Below are 20,623 nucleotides of genomic sequence, written 5' to 3'. Positions count from 1 at the left end.
ATATGGGTCCCACGTGGGCGTGCTGGCTGGGTTCCTGCTCCTCAAATCGTGGAATTTGGTAAAAATAAATAAATAATCAAAATTGAAATTAAAAAAGAAAAACAACTGTTGAAATTGTATAACTATTTGCAAACAAACCTCAATCCAATGATATTATTTGTTTAGCCTCTCTCTCTCTCTGTGTATCCGGTACACACACACACACACACACACACACACACACACACACACACACACACACACACACACACACACACACACACACACACACACACACACACACACACACACACACACACACATATGACGTCATAGGTGATTGACGTTAGACTGGCTTCAAGCTCTACTCTGATAATGGGTACAGGAAGCACTAATAAATGACAGCTACATGTGTCTGTGAGGCATGAGTGCCTACGTCATCATTAAGTCACGACAAGTCATCTCTGTAGCCAGCAGCTGTATAAGTGTGGTGAAATTACCACACTTTAAACATAACCTGTCAGTTTTTATTTTGTCTATGAGTAAGGAGCCTGTGCCCTTTACATTCCCTGAAGCAGGGGGCATTGGTCAGAGTATGGCCTCATACACGCTTGTTCTGATCCGCCATGGAGAGAGCTGCTGGAATCAGGAAAACCGCTTTTGCGGATGGTTCGATGCAGACCTCAGTGGAACCGGGGTGGAAGAGGCAAAGCGGGCAGGACAGGCCTTGAAAGACGCTGGCTATGATTTTGACATCTGCTATACTTCTGTCCTCAAGCGGGCCATTCGGACACTGTGGCTTGTTCTGGAGGGCATTGACCAGATGTGGCTGCCTGTCCACCGTACCTGGCGCCTCAACGAGCGCCACTACGGTGGCCTGACTGGGCTAAATAAGGCAGAGACAGCAGCCAAGCACGGAGAGGCCCAGGTCAGGATCTGGAGGCGATCCTTCGACGTCCCACCCCCATCCATGGATCAGGAGCATGACTTCTATAACAACATAAGCAAGGACCGTCGCTATGGCGACCTGACAGACGACCAGCTTCCAACCTGCGAGAGTCTGAAGGACACTATCGCCCGGGCACTGCCTTTCTGGAACGAGGAGATCGTCCCTCAGATCAAAGATGGCAAGAGGGTTCTGATCGTTGCCCATGGCAACAGTCTCCGCGGCATCATCAAGCACCTTGAGGGTATGTCAGAGGAGGCCATCATGGAGCTAGACCTGCCAACAGGCATCCCCATCCTGTATGAGCTGGACAGGAACCTGAAGCCTGTGGGACTCTTGCAATTCCTGGGCGATGAGGAGGCCGTGAAGAAGGCTATGGGGGTTGTGGCTGCCAAGAAATAGACACATCGGCCACTATGTGGGCCGAGGGATTCCTGCAATAGTGCAGATCATTATCAAATACTGTTCCATTATTAATGAAACCCTATTAATGACTAAATGTTTGCCTATTGTCCCCAAATGTTTGTCTGCTTCCGCTCTATATCAGGTTTTCTATATCAGGTTTTCTATACCAGGTTTTCACACATGCATGTGAGGATGAACCTAAATCTGTGCTTCGAGCTTGCAGATCTGCTACTTTTGACGCTTTTGTGTGACGCTGTAGTATGATCAAGTAGGGCATTCATTTACGAAAAAACACAAAAAGTTAGAATATGGAGTAGCACTTTATAATACACTATTAAGCATAAGCATTAGTAAATACTTAATTCATCATGAATTCGCCATTTGTAAATCATTATGCATGGCATCACTGCTATCACAGTGATATAGAAAATGCTTAACTAATGCGTGTGGACATACAGTAGTCTCTCTCATATGCCACCTCCTCCACCCACTCTATTAATGCAGACAACAGCTGTATAAAGGCAACAGTAAAATCAGCCCAAGCGAGCATCTCCAATTCTCCACTGACTTGTGTCCATGGCTTCTGTCAAAGCTCACCTGTTGGGCTGGAGCTTTGGCTTCAAGCAGTTACCAGTGCAGATATGTTTGTTTCTTGGTGTTATATGATGCTACCATGAGCTGTATAGGCTATCATGGGTATTGTGAAATTAGTTTGTTTTGTTTCAGCAACCAGGTTGTACACCTGGATTGCCTTGTAGCATCAGGTTGAAGTAAATTGCATGGTCTCGTTCTTGTTGTGACCTACCACAGCGCATGTGTACCAGTGACTGCTTTGTTTTGGCTGAAACCATGAGCTGTACCCAAACAGAACCATCATTGTGGCCTACAACAGACAGTAGCCTACTTGGTCTTAATGCTTTGCATCTGTGGCCTGTTCAAGGGCCAGCCTGACCATATTGGTCTGAAATTCAGTTTTGTTGTTTTGTCTCACTTTGATTATGTTTTGAAGTCTTTATGTTTTATTAATCCTTTGTTTTTCGTTTAGGACTTGAGTTGGAGACCCAGGCTGGGTGCTGCCTGCTGGTGGTGGTGGCGGCTCTCGTCGCTGTGTGCTGTAGCAACCCACCTCCTTCTTGGTGTGAGTCCTGTGTGTGTGTGTGTGTGTGTGTGTGTGAGGTTGCTGCAGCTTGTGGGGGTAGCCTCCACCCTCTATGCCTCCACCCCAGGTGTGGTGGTCGTGTCCCCTCGCTGGTAACCCCCAACCCAGGTCTTGTATGATTGGTTTAGTATCATGTTCTGTTCCATTATGATTTAATTTAGTATGTTTTGTATTTCCAGTTCATTGTGAGTATGTGTTCGCACCCTGTCAGGGCGCATAATAACCAACAGCTAATACGGTTTAAAATGTGATTTCATACCAACTTTTACTGTTGCTACCTGTGAAATAAAACACGCCTCTGTCTCAAATCTTTCAATGTGGGGAGTTCTACTGTTTAATCAGGTGCACTTCCAGAATCAGACTATAACTATTTCCTAGTGTGCAATTCCCTAGGTGGCATAGTTGTGCTACATTAATTCTTACTGCCCTGTTACACTTAGGCTAATGTATGGTTGCAATACAAATGATGAATTAATGAAGAATTAAGTATTTACTAATGCTTAACTAATGCTAAATAGTGTATAGTTGACATGTTTATAATTATAAGGGTTTACTCATGCTTAGTCATGTATGAATAAGAATAATGCTCTACAAATGATTAATTCATGATGAATTACGTGTTTACTAATGCTTATCTAATGCTTAATAGTGTATCTATAGTTATTATAAAGTGCTACCTAATATGGAGGTAATAGGAATATTATGTCCCATACAAATAACATTTACAATCAACGCCATGAGTGGTTTCACCGTTAGAGACGAAGCTCCTTCCTTTTTTATATGACCACTAGATGGCGCAGTGGTAGCGCTGGAGTGATCATTCCAGACAGCACAAAACCTGAACACCTCGAACATACACACAGACAAAATGAAAAAGAATACCACCTGGAAAAGCAATGTTCTGCATTGCAATCCACTAAAAGTTATATTGCTCTTGGTTTTAACAGATTTTCAATCTAACGTGTTGCATCATGCTACAATTAATATATTATTATTTGTGTGCCCCCCCCCCCATATCTGGCACAAAGGACTGTCCAAATTCATTCACATAGGCCTATAGGCTATATTACCCAGACATTCAAGGTTGAAACTGTTGAAACATAAAGGCCTGTTCATACTGTTGATAGTTTGTACATAAATCTATCCATGTAGCCTATTAATTGGGCTCTGGCCTCCCAGAAAAGATAATCCAACATCTAACTTTGGCAATATCCCTATGTCAGGAAGCATATGCTAATGTTTGTAAAATATGTTCTCCATGTTACAAGGTGACTTTAATTCATAGCTATCACAAAAATAAATAAAGGTAAATGTAATCAAATTAACAAATATAGCCAAAAAAGCGACCTTCAATTTCAGGTCTACAAACAATAAAAACAAATATATATATAAAATGATTCATTCACATTAGCTACTGTACATAGCATGTTACAAGAAAGTTATAACTGTATCTGGTTGGTAGCTACTGTATGTAACTAACTATCCATCTGCTGTTCCTATGTGTTGCACGCATGCACAAGAAATTTGGTGCTGCTGAATGCTGATTAGGGCTAGAAGTTTGCAAGACTAGCTCCCAGACACACAGACAGACAAATGGGTGAAAAAATAATCTTCGTCCTGGCAGAGATAATGAAAACAACAAATAACAAAATACTTATAGTTATAATACTTTATTGAAAACAATGCGTCATATTTTATGACGTTTTGCGGTGACTTCTTGGATTGAAGAAACTATTCAGCAGCCTCTTTTCCCTGTGAAAAGATGAATACATTTAGACCATACACAAATATTTAGTTAAAGCTCAGTTAATGATAACCAACAGTGCCTTCATATTGCATCATGTATTTACCTTGGAGTCGCGACTTTTAGCTCTCATCTTGTTGACCTGGGATTCAGCAATGTCAGCACGCTCTTCAGACTCCTCCAGCTCATGCTGAACCTTTCTGCACTTGGTCAGGTGAGAATTGGCTGCTTCCTCCTACAATATGATAGAGAAGGTTCAAAGCCTGTATACTTCTTGCTATAATAGCTCAAACGAGACAAGGCGAAAACAGGCAAACATTCAGCGAAAATAAAGCAGATCTACAAACTTACAAAGCGTGCAGATATTTTCGGTGGAGAGATTTGGTTTAGAGGTCCTGGGGGACCCCAGTCAACGAAGTATATAGGGCTTAAGTTGTTCAGAAAACAACTATGATTCCTTAGGGTGGTTGCCTATGGCATCTAAAGCAACAACATTAATTAAGCAAACAGGATTTCTATGATTCCTTGGTGTGGTTGCACACACACACACACACACACACACACACACACACACACACACACACACACACACACACACACACACACACACACACACACACACACACACACACACACACACACACACACACACACACACACACACACACACACACGCACACACACACAAATAATAAAAAACAATATTTTTCTTACCGCTTCCTCAGCCTGTCTCTTGTAGCCTTTGACCTTCATCTGCAGTTTGTCTACCAGATCCTGAAGCCTGCCAAGATTCTTCTTGTCCTCTTCAGTCTGAAGAGACAGTGAATTTATAACATTAGTTGTATGTTCATGCAAGCTATTGATTTTGTCAATGGGATGATGGTCATTAAAGTGAACCTGTTATACGGTACCTGGTATGTCAGCTCCTTCACCCTCCTCTCGTATTTGCGGACACCTTTAATAGCATCTGCTCCGCCTCTCTGTGCATTGTCGATCTCTCCCTCCAGTTCACGCACCTTCACAATTAGATTATGCACTGTGAATTTTATTCTGCTTATTTCATTGTGTATGACTACAACCCGTATAACCTGTGTTGAAGTGAACTACATCTTACCCTAGACTCCAGTTTCTGGAGCTGCTTCTTGCCTCCCTTCATAGCCAGGTTCTCAGCCTCATCTAGACGGTGCTGCAGATCTTTCACTGTGACCTCCAGGTTCTTCTTCATCCTCTCCAGGTGAGAGCTAGTGTCCTGCTCCTTCTTCAGCTCCTCGGCCATCATAGCAGCCTGGAATGTCATTTTTGTATTGTATTGTGTGTTAATATCTTTGCTATTTTTGAATTTGAATCCTGAAAATAAAATCTTTTGGACATATGAGGTTTCCAAACTTTCCACTCAACAGAGACGACATGAAGCATGACATGAGATAAGGGTATAGGACATCCTAACTTACATCAGTGATGGCTTTCTTAGCCTTCTCCTCAGCATTCCTTGCTTCTTGAACACTATCGTCCACTTCACCTTGGACCGCGATCAGGTCAGTCTCAAGCTTCTTCTTGGTGTTCAAAAGGCTTGTGTTCTAAAGATTCAGTTGAACAATGTTAGTAATTATGAATGAACTAGTATGTGAATATTTCTTATTCTAAATATTGAAAGTTTTTCAACGACTTACTTTTACTTACTCAAGTACTGTACTTAAGTAAAATATTGAGGTATTTTTTTTTCTACTTTATTGGAGTATTTCCAATTTTTGATAATTTTACTTCTACTCCACTACGTCTCAAAGGCAAATATTGTACTTTTACTCCACTACAATTATTTGAAAACTTAAGTTACTAGTTACTTGTAGACTTGTATTTTTTATCACAAAACCACTTCAGACCTACCATATATACTTTGGCAATTTGAAAATAGCTATCTACAAGCTCACAACACATTTTATACATATGAAAACTTGTGAAATGGGAACTTCTGCATAATGAGTACTTTTACTTGTGGTACTTTGAGTATATTCTGATGCCAATACTTTTGTACTTCTACTCAAGTAAATTTGTATTGATACTTTTACTTGAGTAAAAAGAAATGGAGGACTTCCTCCATCACTGCTTACCTGAGAGTGCAACAGTCCAGCACGTTCACTAGCATCCATTAGTTCTTGTTCAGCCACTTTGCGGCCTCTCTCTGTCTGTTCCAGAGCCACTCTCAGCTCATCAATCTCTGCCACCATGAGGCCATTCCTACGCTCCACCATGGCAGCTTGCTCTTTCAGATCGTCTTGGGCTCTGACAGCATCATCAAGGTGCAGTTGGGCATCCTAAAATAAATCACATTTGAGGTGGTCAATTTGAGAGAAACATCAGAATGTGACTTGCTCAGAGCAGTTCCTCTCATGTGTCTAACTACTATGTTTTGCACCTTGAGCTGTCCCTGGACGTTCCTCAGTTGCTTCTGGGCCTCAGAGGCCTGGCGGTTGGCATGACTCAGCTGAACCTCCATCTCATTCAGGTCTCCCTCCATCTTCTTTTTGATTCTCAGGGCATCGTTTCTGCTCCTGACCTCAGAGTCCAGAGTGCTCTGCATGGAGTCCATCACCCTCTGGCTGTTCCTCTTGATCTGCTCCGTCTCTTCATCCTTCTCGGCCAGCTTCCTGTCGACCTCACCCTTGATCTGGTTGAGCTCCAACTGGACACGGAGAATCTTGGACTCCTCGTGTTCCAGAGTACCCTAAAATGTAACACAGGATCAGGTAGTACGAACCTACGAATGTAATATGTATCACTCCACTTTTTTAATCTTATTGGAACTAAATCTAATATAGCGACAATTGCCTTCTTCATCTGGAACCTCAAAGTTTTACCTCAGCTTCCTCAAGGGCTGTCTGGATCTCTAACTTCTCTGTCTCCACCTGCTTCTTGTTCTTCTCCAGCTCATGGATGCTCTTTCCAGTCTCACCAATCTGTTCAGTCAGGTCTGAGATCTCCTCTGCAATTTATTGAAAATAAAGGTTCAATCGGAAGATAAAGACGTTTGCATTAGAAAAAACTGTGTAGCCTAATCCACAATTGATCTTGAACTTTTAAAGACATTTAAAGGCATATTAATATTTACTTAACACACATGAACCCAACCTTGACCCAAAAAGTTGGCAAAAAACATTACTGATATTGAAAGCAGTATGTAGAGAAAGACTCACGTTGCAAGTTCTTGTTCTCACGCTTCATGGTCTCCAGTTGGTCCAGAGACTCCTCATAGGAGTTCTTCATCTTAAACAACTCAGTGCTGAGAGAACGAGCCTCTTTCTGAGCTCCCTCCAGCTCTGCCTGACCCTCTTCGTATTTCTGCTTCCATTCTGCCAGGACCTGCAATGACAAGTGTAATTTACCCCACTTTATCGAGGCTAAAATCATTAAGTTAAACTAATCTACTGTATGTCAAAGCACCTTATCGAAGTTCCTCTGTTTCTTGTCAAGGTTGGCAGCTAAACCATTGGCCCTCTCCACATCAATCATGAGGTCTTCCACTTCACTCTGGAGTCTCTGTTTGGTTTTCTCCAGAGACGCGCACTTGGAATTCACAGCCTCAATTTGCTCCTCAGCTTCCTGAAGACGCTGGGCTAGCTTCTTCCTGTTGATCGGTTTTGAATGTAATCAAATCATTATGGGTAATATTTTGTATAGAGAGCGATACCTGATAGTGTAAAACACTGATCACTTACTTTGTATAAAGAGTGGTACCTGATAGTGTAAAACACTGATCTCTTACTTAGAGAGTGGTACCTGATAGTGTAAAACACTGATCACTTACTATAGAGAGTGGTGCCTGATAGTGTAAAACACTGATCACTTACTTTGTATAGAGAGTGATACCTGATAGTGTAAAACACTGATCACTTACTTTGTATAAAGAGTGGTACCTGATAGTGTAAAACACTGATCTCTTTATTTGTATAAAGAGTGGTACCTGTTAGTGTAAAACACTGATCACTTACTATAGAGAGTGGTACCTGATAGTGTGAAACACTGATCACTCACTTTGTATAAAGAGTGGTACCTGATAGTGTGAAACACTTATCACTCACTTTGTATAAAGAGTGGTACCATAGTGTAAAACACTGATCACTTACTTAGAGTCCTCCAGCTCCTCAGTGCGTTGGACAGCATCAGTCTCATACTTGGTCCTCCACTGAGCGACCTCACCATTGGCCTTGGACATTCCACGCTGCAGCTCTGCCTTGGCCTCCTGCTCCTCCTCAAACTGCTCCCTCAGAAGGTCACAGTCATGGCGAGCTGATTGCACAGCATGAGCAAGGGCATTCTTTGCCTGACAAAAGAAAATTCCCCAAATAATGTCAGCTGAGTATAGTAACACAAAAGTATAACACAAGGCCTGTTTGTTGAAAAATGGTTCTCACCTTGACCTCCTCTTCAACGTGTCTCTTCAACTCCTCAATCTGTTGGGTGAAGGCCTGCTTGCCTCTGGTGAGCTGTGAGACTAGAGATTCTTTCTCCTCAAGTTGACGAGTAAACTCACCTTGTTAGAAATTGAAATATTATTAAAAAAACTGTTGTATCATCTTTGTTGGATACATATTTGTAAAAGGCCTGGGATAACTGTTAATCAAATCATCATCTCTAAATATGGAATTTGGTACCATTGACAAACCATGTAAAGTACACTTTACAAAGAACATTTACCATTTTCTGTCAACAGTCTTGCTCTCTGAGCTCCAACATCATTTATCTGGCGAACATTCTCATCATTCTTGGACTTGATTTCACTAAGTTGGTCCTCAAGGGTGCGGCACATCTTCTCAAGATTTCCCTGTTAATTAACAATGGACATATTCAATTAATGACTGTTTGACCTACATTTAAAATGTCATGTTCCTTTTTACAGTAGTTCAATATTCTACAAATTTCTCTCAATTGTCAATTGAATACTTTGTTTGGAAACGAAACGCTACAATTGGTGTCAGAAGTGGAATCAATTGCTGGCCATCAATCAATGCATTTAGAGATCTTGTTTTCCTTATTTCTTTTTTTCTTTAGTATTATCTCAAGAATTATCCACAGACATTCCATTCTACCTTTGCCTTAGCAACAGCTTCCATGTTGCTGGACAGGTCATCAATCTCCATCTTGTATTCACTTTTCTCCTTTTCAAGTTTCTGCTTGACACGCTGGAGGTTGTCGATCTGCTCGCCCAGCTCTGCAACACTGTCGGCCTGCTTCTTACGGAGAGCAGAAGCAGTGGCCTCATGCTGCAGGGTGGACTCTTCAAGATCACGACGCAGCTTCTGGAACTCAGCCTCACGCTTCTTGTTCATCTCAATCTGAGCAGCGGTGGCTCCACCAGCCTCCTCAAGCCTCTCACTTATCTCCTCCAGTTCCCTGGAGAGGTCAGCTCTCTGCTTCTCCACCTTGGCACGAGCAGCGCGCTCCGCCTCAATTTCTTCCTCCAGTTCTTCAATACGAGCCTTTTCAAATTGATAATATTAGATTAACATGTGAAAATCATCATTTACTCATAATTATTATAGAAGATTTAACCATTTGACCCTTGCGTCCCTTGTTTGGGCATGTCATAATAGGCAAACATTTGGCAAAAGCACATCTACAAGCTCCCTACGTGTTGCGAGCTTGTAGATCGGCCATGTTCGTCGAAGAGATTTGGTCTAAAGGGGAAAAAGGAGGGGGCCAAGTATAGACCTATCGGGGACCCTAGTCAACTAATTATATAGCAGGGGTGTCAAACTCATTTCGGAGTGAGCATTGGGCAAAAGGTAGACTGCCCCAACACTCCTGATTTCGTGTATAGAGGGGCGGGTGTATAGAGCCGGCGAGAGATTGCGCCTGATCCCATTGGTTCACCGATCTGTCCGTCAACCCCCGCCCCGTTAACACAACATTACGAGCGACGCCCACTGCACTCTGGTTGGTTGGGAAGTGAAACACTTCCTCATACCGAGTACACCGACGCGCTGGGCCAGGCTTTTATTTTTTAGCAAAACTAAACAATAAAAGCCTGGAGATCGAGGCTAGGCAAAAGGTGACTTGATGAGGGCCGCGACCAGTTGCGGACGTGCATGCACGCTTGTACACGTTCACTTACACAGCTGTCACTGGCTTTGTTTTCCAACATGTTATCTTAGTCATTTATATAACTACGGTATGTCACTTTCCAAATTTTGTTGATTATTAAGAAGAATAGCTACTTTAATTATTGATATTACAGCTGCAGGCTACAAGACATTTGGTATGAGAGGTGAAATAAACTGCTGTAAAAATGGTGGTCCTTTTACCTATCCAAAGAGTTGCCTATAGGGTTTAGGTAGTTAAACTTTAGATTTGAAAGAAATGTTAAATACTGTACCTGGAGTTCTTTGATCTTCTTCTGTAGCTGAGCCCCCAAAGATTGTTCATCCTCAATCTTACTCAGAAGCTGGCTTGTTTCAAAGTCCTTCCTGTGGAATACAGTACATGATATTTTAGTGTCATTCTGCAGGTTGGTTTTCTCCATGACATTTCATATTATTATTATTATTATTATTATTAATTAATTAATAATATGAATTATGTGTTCCACATTACTTCTTTATCTTCTCGTCTGACTGCTGTTTGTCATTCTCCAGATCCATGATGGATTCCTGGGCCAGTTTCAGATCTCCCTCGAGCTTTCTCTTGGTTCTCTCGAGGTCCATGCGGAGCTTTTTCTCTTGCTCCAGAGAACCCTCCAACTGCACAATAATAAAAACAACAATGAATTATTCAGTACAACAATAAACATAATGTGTTGAAAACATCCAATTCATAAACTCACATCGTCAACTTGCTGCTCCAGCTTGGTCTTGGCCTTGGTCAGAGTGTTGACTTTGTCTTCCTCTGCCTGCAGGTCATCAAGAGTTTGCTGATGTGCCTCTTGGAGGGCCTTCTTTTCTTTTGTCAGCTTAGCAAGTCCTTCATCCTGAGAGGCCATCTCCTCAGTCAAGTTCTTCACCTAAATACGCAGAACAGAATTAGTTGTCATGAATAGATCATTATTGTTCTATAAGTTGATAAGACGGCTAGAGCACGTAATCATGAACCTTGTTTTCAGTGGCATGTTTCTCCTTCTCCACTTTGGCCAAGGTGAGCTCCAGGTCATCAATGTCCTTCTTGAGCTCAGAGCATTCATCTTCCAGCTTCCTCTTCTTGGCAGTCAGCTCAGCATTGACCTCCTCCTCGTCCTCCAGTCTCTCAGTTGTCTCTTTGAGTTTTGCCTCCAGCTGGATCTTACTTTTAATAAGGCCCTCACATCTCTCCTCAGCATCGTTCAGACTATCTTCTCCCTTGTGGTCAAAAATAGATAAATAAGGAAACATGTCAGTGTAGTGACCACGGACAATACCCGGCCGCAACACCTCTACCAATCGAGCTTGGCTCCACTACAAGCTGGCGTAGTCGGCAGGATGTGGAGCAGGAAGTCCTCGCGTGAGGGACATGAGGGACGTTGTGTGTCGTGAGGGGCGTGATGCGTGAAGTGTGAAGCATGAGGACGCACTCCAACAAAACCGAGTGACCCCAGACAAGACCCGGTTACAACAGCTCTGCCAATCGAGTTTAGCTCTATCGACACAGTAGGTTGTGCGTCGGGTTGCCGAGTGGGGAACCGGGGTTCGATCCCAGCTCGGTGCACAAACTCACTACATGAGCATTTGTTCAGGATGAACATATGAGATAAGATAAGAGAAACGATTAAAGATAAGATTATATACGATTTGAGCTACAAAACTTCCTTGCAGGAATGTACTTACTGATGAAGCTGCCATTGCCAGATTATTCTTCTCCTGCACCAGAGACACCATCTTTTCCTCCAGATCTTTTTTCTTGGCCAGAGCAGTAGCCAGGTCAGTTTTCATTTTTTCATAGTTCTCCTTCATATTGGCCAGCTCCTTCTCAGTCTCAGCACTCTGCAGAAGAGGCTTGATCTTGTAATACAGCTTCATCCATGGCCAGTGTTTCACATTGCAGAATGCGCGCACGTTGAACTGGATGGTGAAAATGGCTTCTCTGTGGGAAAACAGTTCCGGTAATTTAAAAAGAGTACCTTCGAAATTGTACCAAATGTCACATTATATTATGTTTTCAAAGTACCTCCTTCTCAACATCTCGACAAACTCCGTCCGCATGAGGAAACCTCGGGAGAGAGCCTGAGTCATGCCGACCAGAATAGCCAGCTTCTCATCTCGCATTTCCTCCAGCGTACCCAGCAGACCAGCTTTGAAGAACACCTGCATAGGATATTACAAACTATGTAAATAATCGACTACAAAGACAACTTTTAGTCCTCTCTCAATAAAATGGTGCAGATTCGGAGTGTGTTTACCTTGGTGTGTCCAAACTTGTACTCCTCATGAGGTATGTCAATGGACCCAAGCAGCTTCTCAGAGGCTTTCTTGTTGTCCATGAACTGGCCCTCAGGACATGCGGCGGCATTCAGTACTTTATACCTATTTTGCAAAGGTTCATGGTCATTTTGGATGCCTCCCGTTAATAGGTATGGAACTAAAAGTAATCAATACCTCTGCTTGAAGTCAGCATATGGGATTCTGCTGGGGAAGCCCTTTCTACAAATTCTGATCCCCTCCAGCACACCGTTACACCTCAGCTGGTGGATAACCAGGAAGTTCTCCATCAGGCCTGTAAAGATGTTGCTTCATTATTATTAAGACAAAATAATTACACACACTAAGTTGCATTAAATGACCACCTCATACAATCATTATTAAATATTGATTTTCTGTGTTTACCCGGAGTCTTGGACTAGATAGGGAATATATATATATATATATATATATATATATATATATATATATATATATATATATATATATATATATATATATAATTTATATATAATTATATATATTCTGTGTTTACCTGGAGTCTTGGACTCGTTGGGAATCAGGCAACGCACAAAGTGAGGATGAGTGCTCCTCAAGTTTGTCATCAGCTTCTGCAAGTTCTCCTATTGAGACATTATAGAGCCAAGTATGTTCATTATTAGTTCAAAGTGATTCAATATTGTACTTTTCCACCACTACAATTATTTGAAAACTTTAGTTATTTTGCAGATTTAGATTCTATTTTATTCTACAGATATTCAAGAATAGCCGATCTACAGGCTCACAACACGTGATACAGTAATTGTTTATTTCCAACATGAAAATATATTGTGCCTATTTCTTACATGACTATAATGTTGATAATAATGAATACATATTCTTACCCTGAAAGCAGCAGACACAGTCATCATGGAACCACCCTTCTTCTTGCCTCCTTTCTTTGTGTTATCTGTTCATAATTGTCAGAATAATGAGTGGACAGTTTCTTTTGACTTTAACAAATGATTCTTCAGTTGTTAAAGTCAACAAATATATTGTATCTTAGTCATAAATAATTATTTACAAGCGAAAATGCCTCCCTTCTTGTCAGATTCTGTATAATATTAAAGCGGCACCACGTAACTTTTTTTTAATGAATAAAATTAAAATGTTCCAATCTGTATGGTAGAGTATGTTAATACAATATAACTTGGGATAGTTGTATTTTGTCTCCCTGCTCTTTTGTCTCCCTGCTCTTCTATTGAGCCATGTCAAAGGCCATGTCTCACCTAGACACAGGATCTGACACGAATTTTTAGCTGATTGTCAAGATTCAATTTATCCCCTGAGCAAGCAGGCAGGCTCAATTAGCTCAATGGTAAAAGATCCAGCACTTGCACGGGAAACCGGGTTCAAATCCGGGGTAGAAGAGGAAAGATACTTTAATCACAAGTTGATGGTTTTACTGTCAAATAATAATGTCATAATTTCATAAACTTGGTAATTGATTTGATTAGATATATTGATTTCCCTCTCTTTTTTTGGATACAACAATAGCCTGGAAACCAGACGAAAAAAGGAGGCCACTGGAAGCCAGTGCAAAAAAAAACCCCTCTGCAGATTAGTCTGGCTCCCACTCGGTTGCGATTTGATTTCGCTGCGCCCAAAGTTGTGGGCCACCAATCAGGAACCAGTATGCAAATGTGGGGCGGATTTATCACCAGAGCCATTTTTTTGGAATCCGCCCAGAAAGTTTCCAGACTAATATCTACACAGTGATATTAGTCTGGCCATGCCAGGCTAATAGAAGGTGGGGGATAGAATACAGCCAGCAGTTTATACAGTTATTACTGTTATTTAACTGTTATTACCTTCAGGCTCAGGAGGAGGATAGAACACAGCCAGCAGTTTAACTGTTATTACCTTCAGGCTCAGAAGGAGGATAGAACACATTATATTATATTATATTACATTATTAGATTAATAAACATACCTTCAGGCTCAGGAGGAGGATAGAACACAGACAGCAGTTTAACTGAAGACTTCTGGTACAGCTGCACCACAGAGTCGTTAAGGGGGTCTTTATTCTTCTCGAGCCAGCCACCGATGTTGTAGTCCACAATTCCAGCATAGTGGCACAGGGCGAAGTGGGCCTCAGCCTTGCCTTTGGTAGGCTTGGGCTTCTCAAAGGCTTTACACTTTCCAAGATGCTGGGCATACAGCTTGTCCTTGAAGGTGGTGTCTGAAGCCTTTGGGAACATGCACTCCTCTTCAAGGATGGAGAAGATGCCCAAGGGCTTTGTGAAGGAGACAAAAGACAAATCACCAAAGACACAACCTTAATGCCAATGACAAAAACAATATTAACATAATGTCCCCACATGATTTTGGGGGTCCCCCCAGATGACAGTAAAGTGACAATTAAAGAAAATAAATGAAATGAAAAAAGACCATTACTGCGTAATCAAAAGTAATCAACAAACTATACTATAAAAACTGGTCAAACTTTGTCAAAATTGTCAAATAATATAAGAAAAAGGAAAAAAATGTAATGTATCCGTGGAACCGAGTCAAACTAAATGTAATATCTCAACTCCTTCAATTCCAAGTGCTTGTCAGGGTGGGGGTCCCCAGTTCAAATATGATTATTTTGGGGGGTTGTTGCCTGAAAAGGTTGAGAACCACTGCATTAGAGCACAAAATAATTGTATACCTTCTCAATGAGCTCAATGCAGATGGCCACGTCCATGTCCCTACCTTCTCAATGAGCTCAATGCAGATGGCCAGGTCCATGATAATATACAATAATATAATAATAATTGTATACCTTCTCAATGAGCTCAATGCAGACGGCCAGGTCCATGCCGAAGTCAATGGTATCCCAGGGTATGCCCTCCTTTTTGTACTCCTCTTGCTCCAGAACAAACATGGTGTGATTGAAAAACTGTTGCAGTTTCTCATTGGTGAAGTTGATGCACAGCTGCTCCAGGGTGTTGAACTGAGTGGAAAGAGTTATTATTTCTACAAATGCCTTCTACATCAGTAGTTGTCACAATCTTTTGTCATTATTTTTTTTTTAAATCATTCATCACTTTCAAGATTTTTCAAAAATAGCAAATGTACAAGCTCGCAGCACGGCACAAAGTGACACGCTGTGAGCTTGTAGATCTGCTATTTTTCAATAGCCAACGTATAAAATCTAAAATGACACAGATGCTTTCCCGGTTTTAATGTTAAAGTAATTGTGACAAAAATAATTAGTCTACCACTTAAAACAAGTCCATGCTTACATCAAAGATTTCAAAACCAGCGATGTCCAGCACACCAATGTAGTAGTTTCTCGGCTGCTTGGTGTCCAGCATCTCGTTGATTCTAATGACCATCCACAAGAACATCTTCTCATAGATAGACTTGGCCAAGGCACCCACTGAGTTCATTACCTAAGGAAACAGGAAAGTTATTAGTAGGGGTGTGAATTGTTATTACATTTCTTCCAAAGAAGTACGTCTATGCATTTCCCCCCCACATATTGTGTGTGCGTGCGCGTGCGTGCATATGTGTGCGCTGTATGTCTGGCAGTCTGAGCCTAGCTTAACTCACCTTTGGTCTCTCGACAGGGCTTTAGCAGCAGTTGCCTGCACTCTGTCTCTCATTGTTTGTTTGGTGGTGAATCATACTTTACATACAATATATGGCTACACAATGTGTAGTTTGTATGGGTAGCACTGTCAAAATATTCTAGACTGTAATTAAGTCTGGACACAACTCAAAAAGATATTAGAGTTCTAATTGTATGTGGTAAGAATATAAAGTGTGTATGAATTCATAACAATAAAACAGTGTAACTTTCTCACCTGTGGCACAGTCTGTCCCTTAGTGACAAACTCGTTTCCGACCTTCACTCTGGGGTAGCAATAAGCCTTCAGCATGTCTGCTGAGTTCAGACCCATCAGGTAGGAAATCTTGTCAGCCTCTAAAATAATTAAAATATATGAAAATACAACACTTGTGATAAACAGTTCATTATTTTCATTCCTTGGCTGAAGATGCAGCTCACCCTCCGTGCCATCAATGTAGAATATATGAAAATACAATACTTATAATGATAACTATTCATTATTTTCCTTCCTTAGCTGAAGACATTGCTCACCCTCTGTGATAATATAAATAAAGATGCAGCTCACCCTCCGTTATCATGATAAATATTAATAATAATAATAATAATAATATAAATAAAGATGTAGCTCACCCTCCGTGCCGTCAGGCTCAGCCTGCTCCTCACGCTGCTTCTGTTTGAACTTCAAGACCCCATGATGCATCACTGCACCTGTAAACTTGTAGATGTACGTTTTCTCCTCCGCAGTGAAGCCCAGGATGTCGATAGCATCCTGTATTCAAAAGATTGAGATTAAAACATTAGATTAACAAACATCACTTTAGAAAATACATGCATTGCACTTGCAGAGCAACTGACTGCACACTGAATAACATAATATAATATAACTGAATATTAGAAACCTATTATAAAAATATGTATACTGACATCAGTGGCGTCCAGCTCCTCTTTGTCATTAATGCTGGCCACAGTGATCTGACCCATGCTGCACAATGGGAAGTCATAGGGGTTGTTGGTGATCAGACACATCTCTGGGGTAAAAAAAAAAGGGTGAAAATTAGTTTTTCATTCATTACTTTATGTTATCACTGCATCATCAGTCATTCAATTTACCAATAATCCCAGGTTTGTGGTCGGTCATCATTTGGTAGAAGATGTGGTAGCCTCTCTCAGCAGGAAGCTGGTAGGTCACTCTGGACTTCTCCAGCAGATCTATAAGAGTCGTGCATAACTCAAATTCTGTTCCTCTAAAAATGAAGGCACATATAATTTATCATAATATGTGAATTTCATACTTACATGTCTCAATATCAGCACTGGACAGTTTACCGCTATTGTTGAACCAGATTCGGATGAATTTACCCTGTTTCATGAAGCACAATTTGTAAAAAATAAATCCCTCTACATAATGAAATGATTGCAGGATTTCTCATTATATTATTTTACACTTACAAAGCGAGAGGAGTTGTCATTCCTCACAGTCTTGGCATTACCATAGGCCTCCAGCAAGGGATTGGCAGCAATAATCTGATCCTCCAGTGACCCCTAGCATGTTTTAGACATCACCAAATTTAGAATTTGGTCAGAATTATTTTAAATTGAATTGCTATATTGCATATAAATTCTTAATGTTCAAAATGTTTAATTTGTTTAAGTTTAAAACCTGTACATATACCTTGATTTTGCCAGCACCGGCTGGTGCATCTGTCTTTCCTGCACCAGAACTAGCTGCTGTTGCAAAGTACTGGATGACACGCTTGGTGTTCACAGTCTTTCCAGCACCGGATTCTCCACTGGTTAAAAATGCACACATTCAGAGAAATGCAGTTATAGTGAGTTGATTACAATGTTCTTTTTTTAATGGCTAGTAGATGAGAAACTTACGTGATCAAGACAGACTGGTTCTCTTTATCTGTAAAATGTAAAGCAAATGTACTTTTAGTTATGTATACAGCACAAAACCATTTAGCTGGGATGGAATATGTCAAAAGATTTCTTTTTACATATTCCCTCCAAATTTATAGCCATTTTAAGCTCCTGGCAGCCATCGCGGATGCCATCTTGAAAATGATGCCTTTCCACAAGTTGGATTTTCCAAGATTTTTTGTATGCTATTTACCCAATAGTAACAGAATCCATTGAAAATCTTTTCTAACAATTATTTGGGGGTTCAACCATATACTGGCCCAAAAATATTGGATTCATTGCATACCGACCACTAGGGGGCCAGCCCAACTTCTTTGTGATGTTTTTGAAAACCCACCCATACCTAACACCATGCCAAAAATCTAAAACTTGTCAGCAAGTGCACCATCTTCATGAATTCCCTCCGAGCTAATTGTAGTTATATATTTTTTACATTGTCCTGACCAGTACGTACCCATCAGCATGAACTGATAGGCGTTGTCAGAGACAGAGAAGATGTGGGGTGGAGCCTCCACACGCTTCTTGCCTCTGTAGGCATTTACAACCTCCTGGTCGTACACTGGGAGCCACTTGTAGGGATTCACAGTTGCACAAAACAAGCCGGAGTAGGTCTGAAGGGGACAAGAGAGAGAACATTATAACAACATACAACAAAGCAGCGAGCACGTCACATATCTGGGACAACGGATCACTAGGGCTGGGGGATTACAGTCACAAGTTCCAAGTGGCATCAGGGAACAGCGAAGCATTATTACACCCCATATTGTTTTGTTTTTCTCGAAGATTTTACTTCTCTGTACTTTTTTCTTTTCTATTGACAGCTCAGAGCAGAATACTGTACTGTTCTCAGAGTCAGCAGGTAGAAAATCTTACATAGATCATCCATGCTGCATAACGCTCTTTGAGGTTATACAGGACAGTGGCTTCAGTGAGGTGGGTCATCATGGCCATGTCCTCAATTTTGTCATACTTGGGAGGGTTCATGGGGGTCACATCGGCCTCTTTTACAGTTTTTTCCTAAAACACAAAAAAACAAAACAGAAAACTTCAGAATATATAGTGATTACAGTTGTACTGTGCCACTATTTTATTTTAGGTCTACGTACCTCCTTCGTGTCAAGCACTTCCACGGTGACTTTGGCACCGTCCTTCTTTATAATTTTACACTTGAGATACAGCTCCTTAACATCAGCCACATATGCTGCAGTTTTGGCATCAAAGGGCGCACTTTGAGCCTCAAGTCTCTCCCTCTCTGGCTTACGGAGAAATATGGCGGCCTTGCCATATTGCTCCATCTCCGCGTCCGTACTCATGGTGGCGGCTTTCTGTTGACAGAAAAATAGATGGCGTTGATGCCCTTGCTAACTTGAGATCTGAACAGAGAACTGTAGGACTTTTTAGGGCTAGTCTTGTAGGTTAGTTTAATAGAAAAATTATGAACACTCACTTTTCCCCTCTACGCAGGAACAGCTGGAACCTTTAAGTGCAATCCCTAAGTGTGGGAAAAAACATAATTTTGAAGAAGAAGAAGGAAAAGGAGAAGAAGAAATAGAAAGGTTTATTTGTCAATACTCTAAATGCAATTTTGTGCGGTCCACACAGTGGCGTAATTTGCCAAGGGTTGCTGGGTTATGTGAACCCATACATGGGACTTCCACCGAAAGCGCCCCCCCCCCAGGAGACGATTAATTAATTAATTAAAGTTAGAAAATAGCCGCCCATATTACATATACAGTAAATGCATCTGCTATTATATTTATTTTTGTCATTTCCAGTCGGAGATCAAAGGATTTTGCTGTAGCAGCAGTCATTCTGATAATGACAGGACCACTGACTGGACCAGGCAAGACTACGACCAGGTAGGGTCCAAGTGTTTCCAATTGGACTGCACCGAACCCTATCCATCAGATCCAAAGTAGACCAAAAGAGATGTATTATGCAAGTACATAATGAAGTTGACAAAAGTTTCTCAGCTGCATTTAAAATACATTTTCATTATTATATTAAGCCTTTAAATGTCTTAATGGCCTTATATATATATATCAAAATGTGCACAGTTGTGGCTGTTTTCTGAGTGTTTCTTAGTCGGTTACATACAGTAAATGTTGTTTAAACCAGTGAAATTGTTGCATTATGATACATCCATATCAGGGGCCCTTTTGATACAAAAACCCATGGCAAAAAGTCAATTTACGCCACTGGGTCCACAATGTACTGTGCTATAACAACAATGACAATAGTAATAGTAAAATCAATAAATAAATAATAACAATCAAAACTAAGATAAGAATACAAATAAAATGAAATAGAAAGTATGAAAAGCCTTCAGAAGTGTCCACATCAGCATAGCACATTAAGGGCAGGGAGAATAAAGGTAAAAATATATAAATGTGCAATGAGGCACGAGGCATATAAATGTGCAATAAGGCATAATATGTAGCTTTAGAAAAACATGCTATATGCTATAGCAGAGAACACTTATACTAAA

General features: G+C 41.0%; 2 protein-coding genes across 2 annotated transcripts; one reads left to right on the top strand and one right to left on the bottom strand.

Annotated features, from left to right (window-relative positions):
* Positions 1-574: 574 nt before the first annotated feature.
* On the top strand, positions 575-1,327 carry LOC308093533 (phosphoglycerate mutase 1-like; the record flags this gene model as incomplete). The annotated part of the gene is made up of 1 exon (XM_080439868.1): positions 575-1,327. One exon carries the CDS (start codon positions 575-577, stop codon positions 1,325-1,327), a length of 753 nt encoding a protein of 250 aa, XP_080295994.1.
* A 2,893-nt stretch (positions 1,328-4,220) lies between these two features.
* On the bottom strand, positions 4,221-19,459 carry LOC308094311 (myosin heavy chain, fast skeletal muscle-like; the record flags this gene model as incomplete). Its single annotated transcript, XM_080440881.1, has 39 exons — positions 19,242-19,459; positions 19,009-19,152; positions 18,590-18,746; positions 18,094-18,121; positions 17,885-18,002; positions 17,662-17,754; positions 17,509-17,572; positions 17,323-17,421; positions 17,137-17,240; positions 16,843-16,981; positions 16,448-16,566; positions 15,884-16,033; positions 15,421-15,591; positions 14,587-14,890; positions 13,499-13,563; positions 13,150-13,237; positions 12,792-12,909; positions 12,596-12,719; positions 12,364-12,500; positions 12,024-12,279; positions 11,316-11,558; positions 11,051-11,227; positions 10,822-10,967; positions 10,604-10,694; positions 9,318-9,707; positions 8,926-9,052; positions 8,643-8,761; positions 8,355-8,551; positions 7,672-7,855; positions 7,425-7,590; positions 7,089-7,213; positions 6,647-6,955; positions 6,342-6,545; positions 5,685-5,810; positions 5,348-5,518; positions 5,145-5,249; positions 4,948-5,043; positions 4,340-4,468; positions 4,221-4,241 (listed from the first exon to the last, which is right to left on the bottom strand). The coding sequence occupies exons 1-39, from the start codon at positions 19,446-19,448 to the stop codon at positions 4,221-4,223; spliced, it is 5,811 nt and encodes a 1,936-aa protein (XP_080297007.1). The 5' UTR covers positions 19,449-19,459.
* Between the last annotated feature and the right edge of the window lie 1,164 nt (positions 19,460-20,623).

This window comes from Gymnoscopelus braueri (genome assembly GCF_963280865.1).
Source record: "Gymnoscopelus braueri genome assembly, chromosome: 10".
In the NCBI taxonomy this organism is placed as follows: domain Eukaryota; kingdom Metazoa; phylum Chordata; class Actinopteri; order Myctophiformes; family Myctophidae; genus Gymnoscopelus; species Gymnoscopelus braueri.
This window is presented reverse-complemented; position numbering and strand designations above follow the sequence as displayed.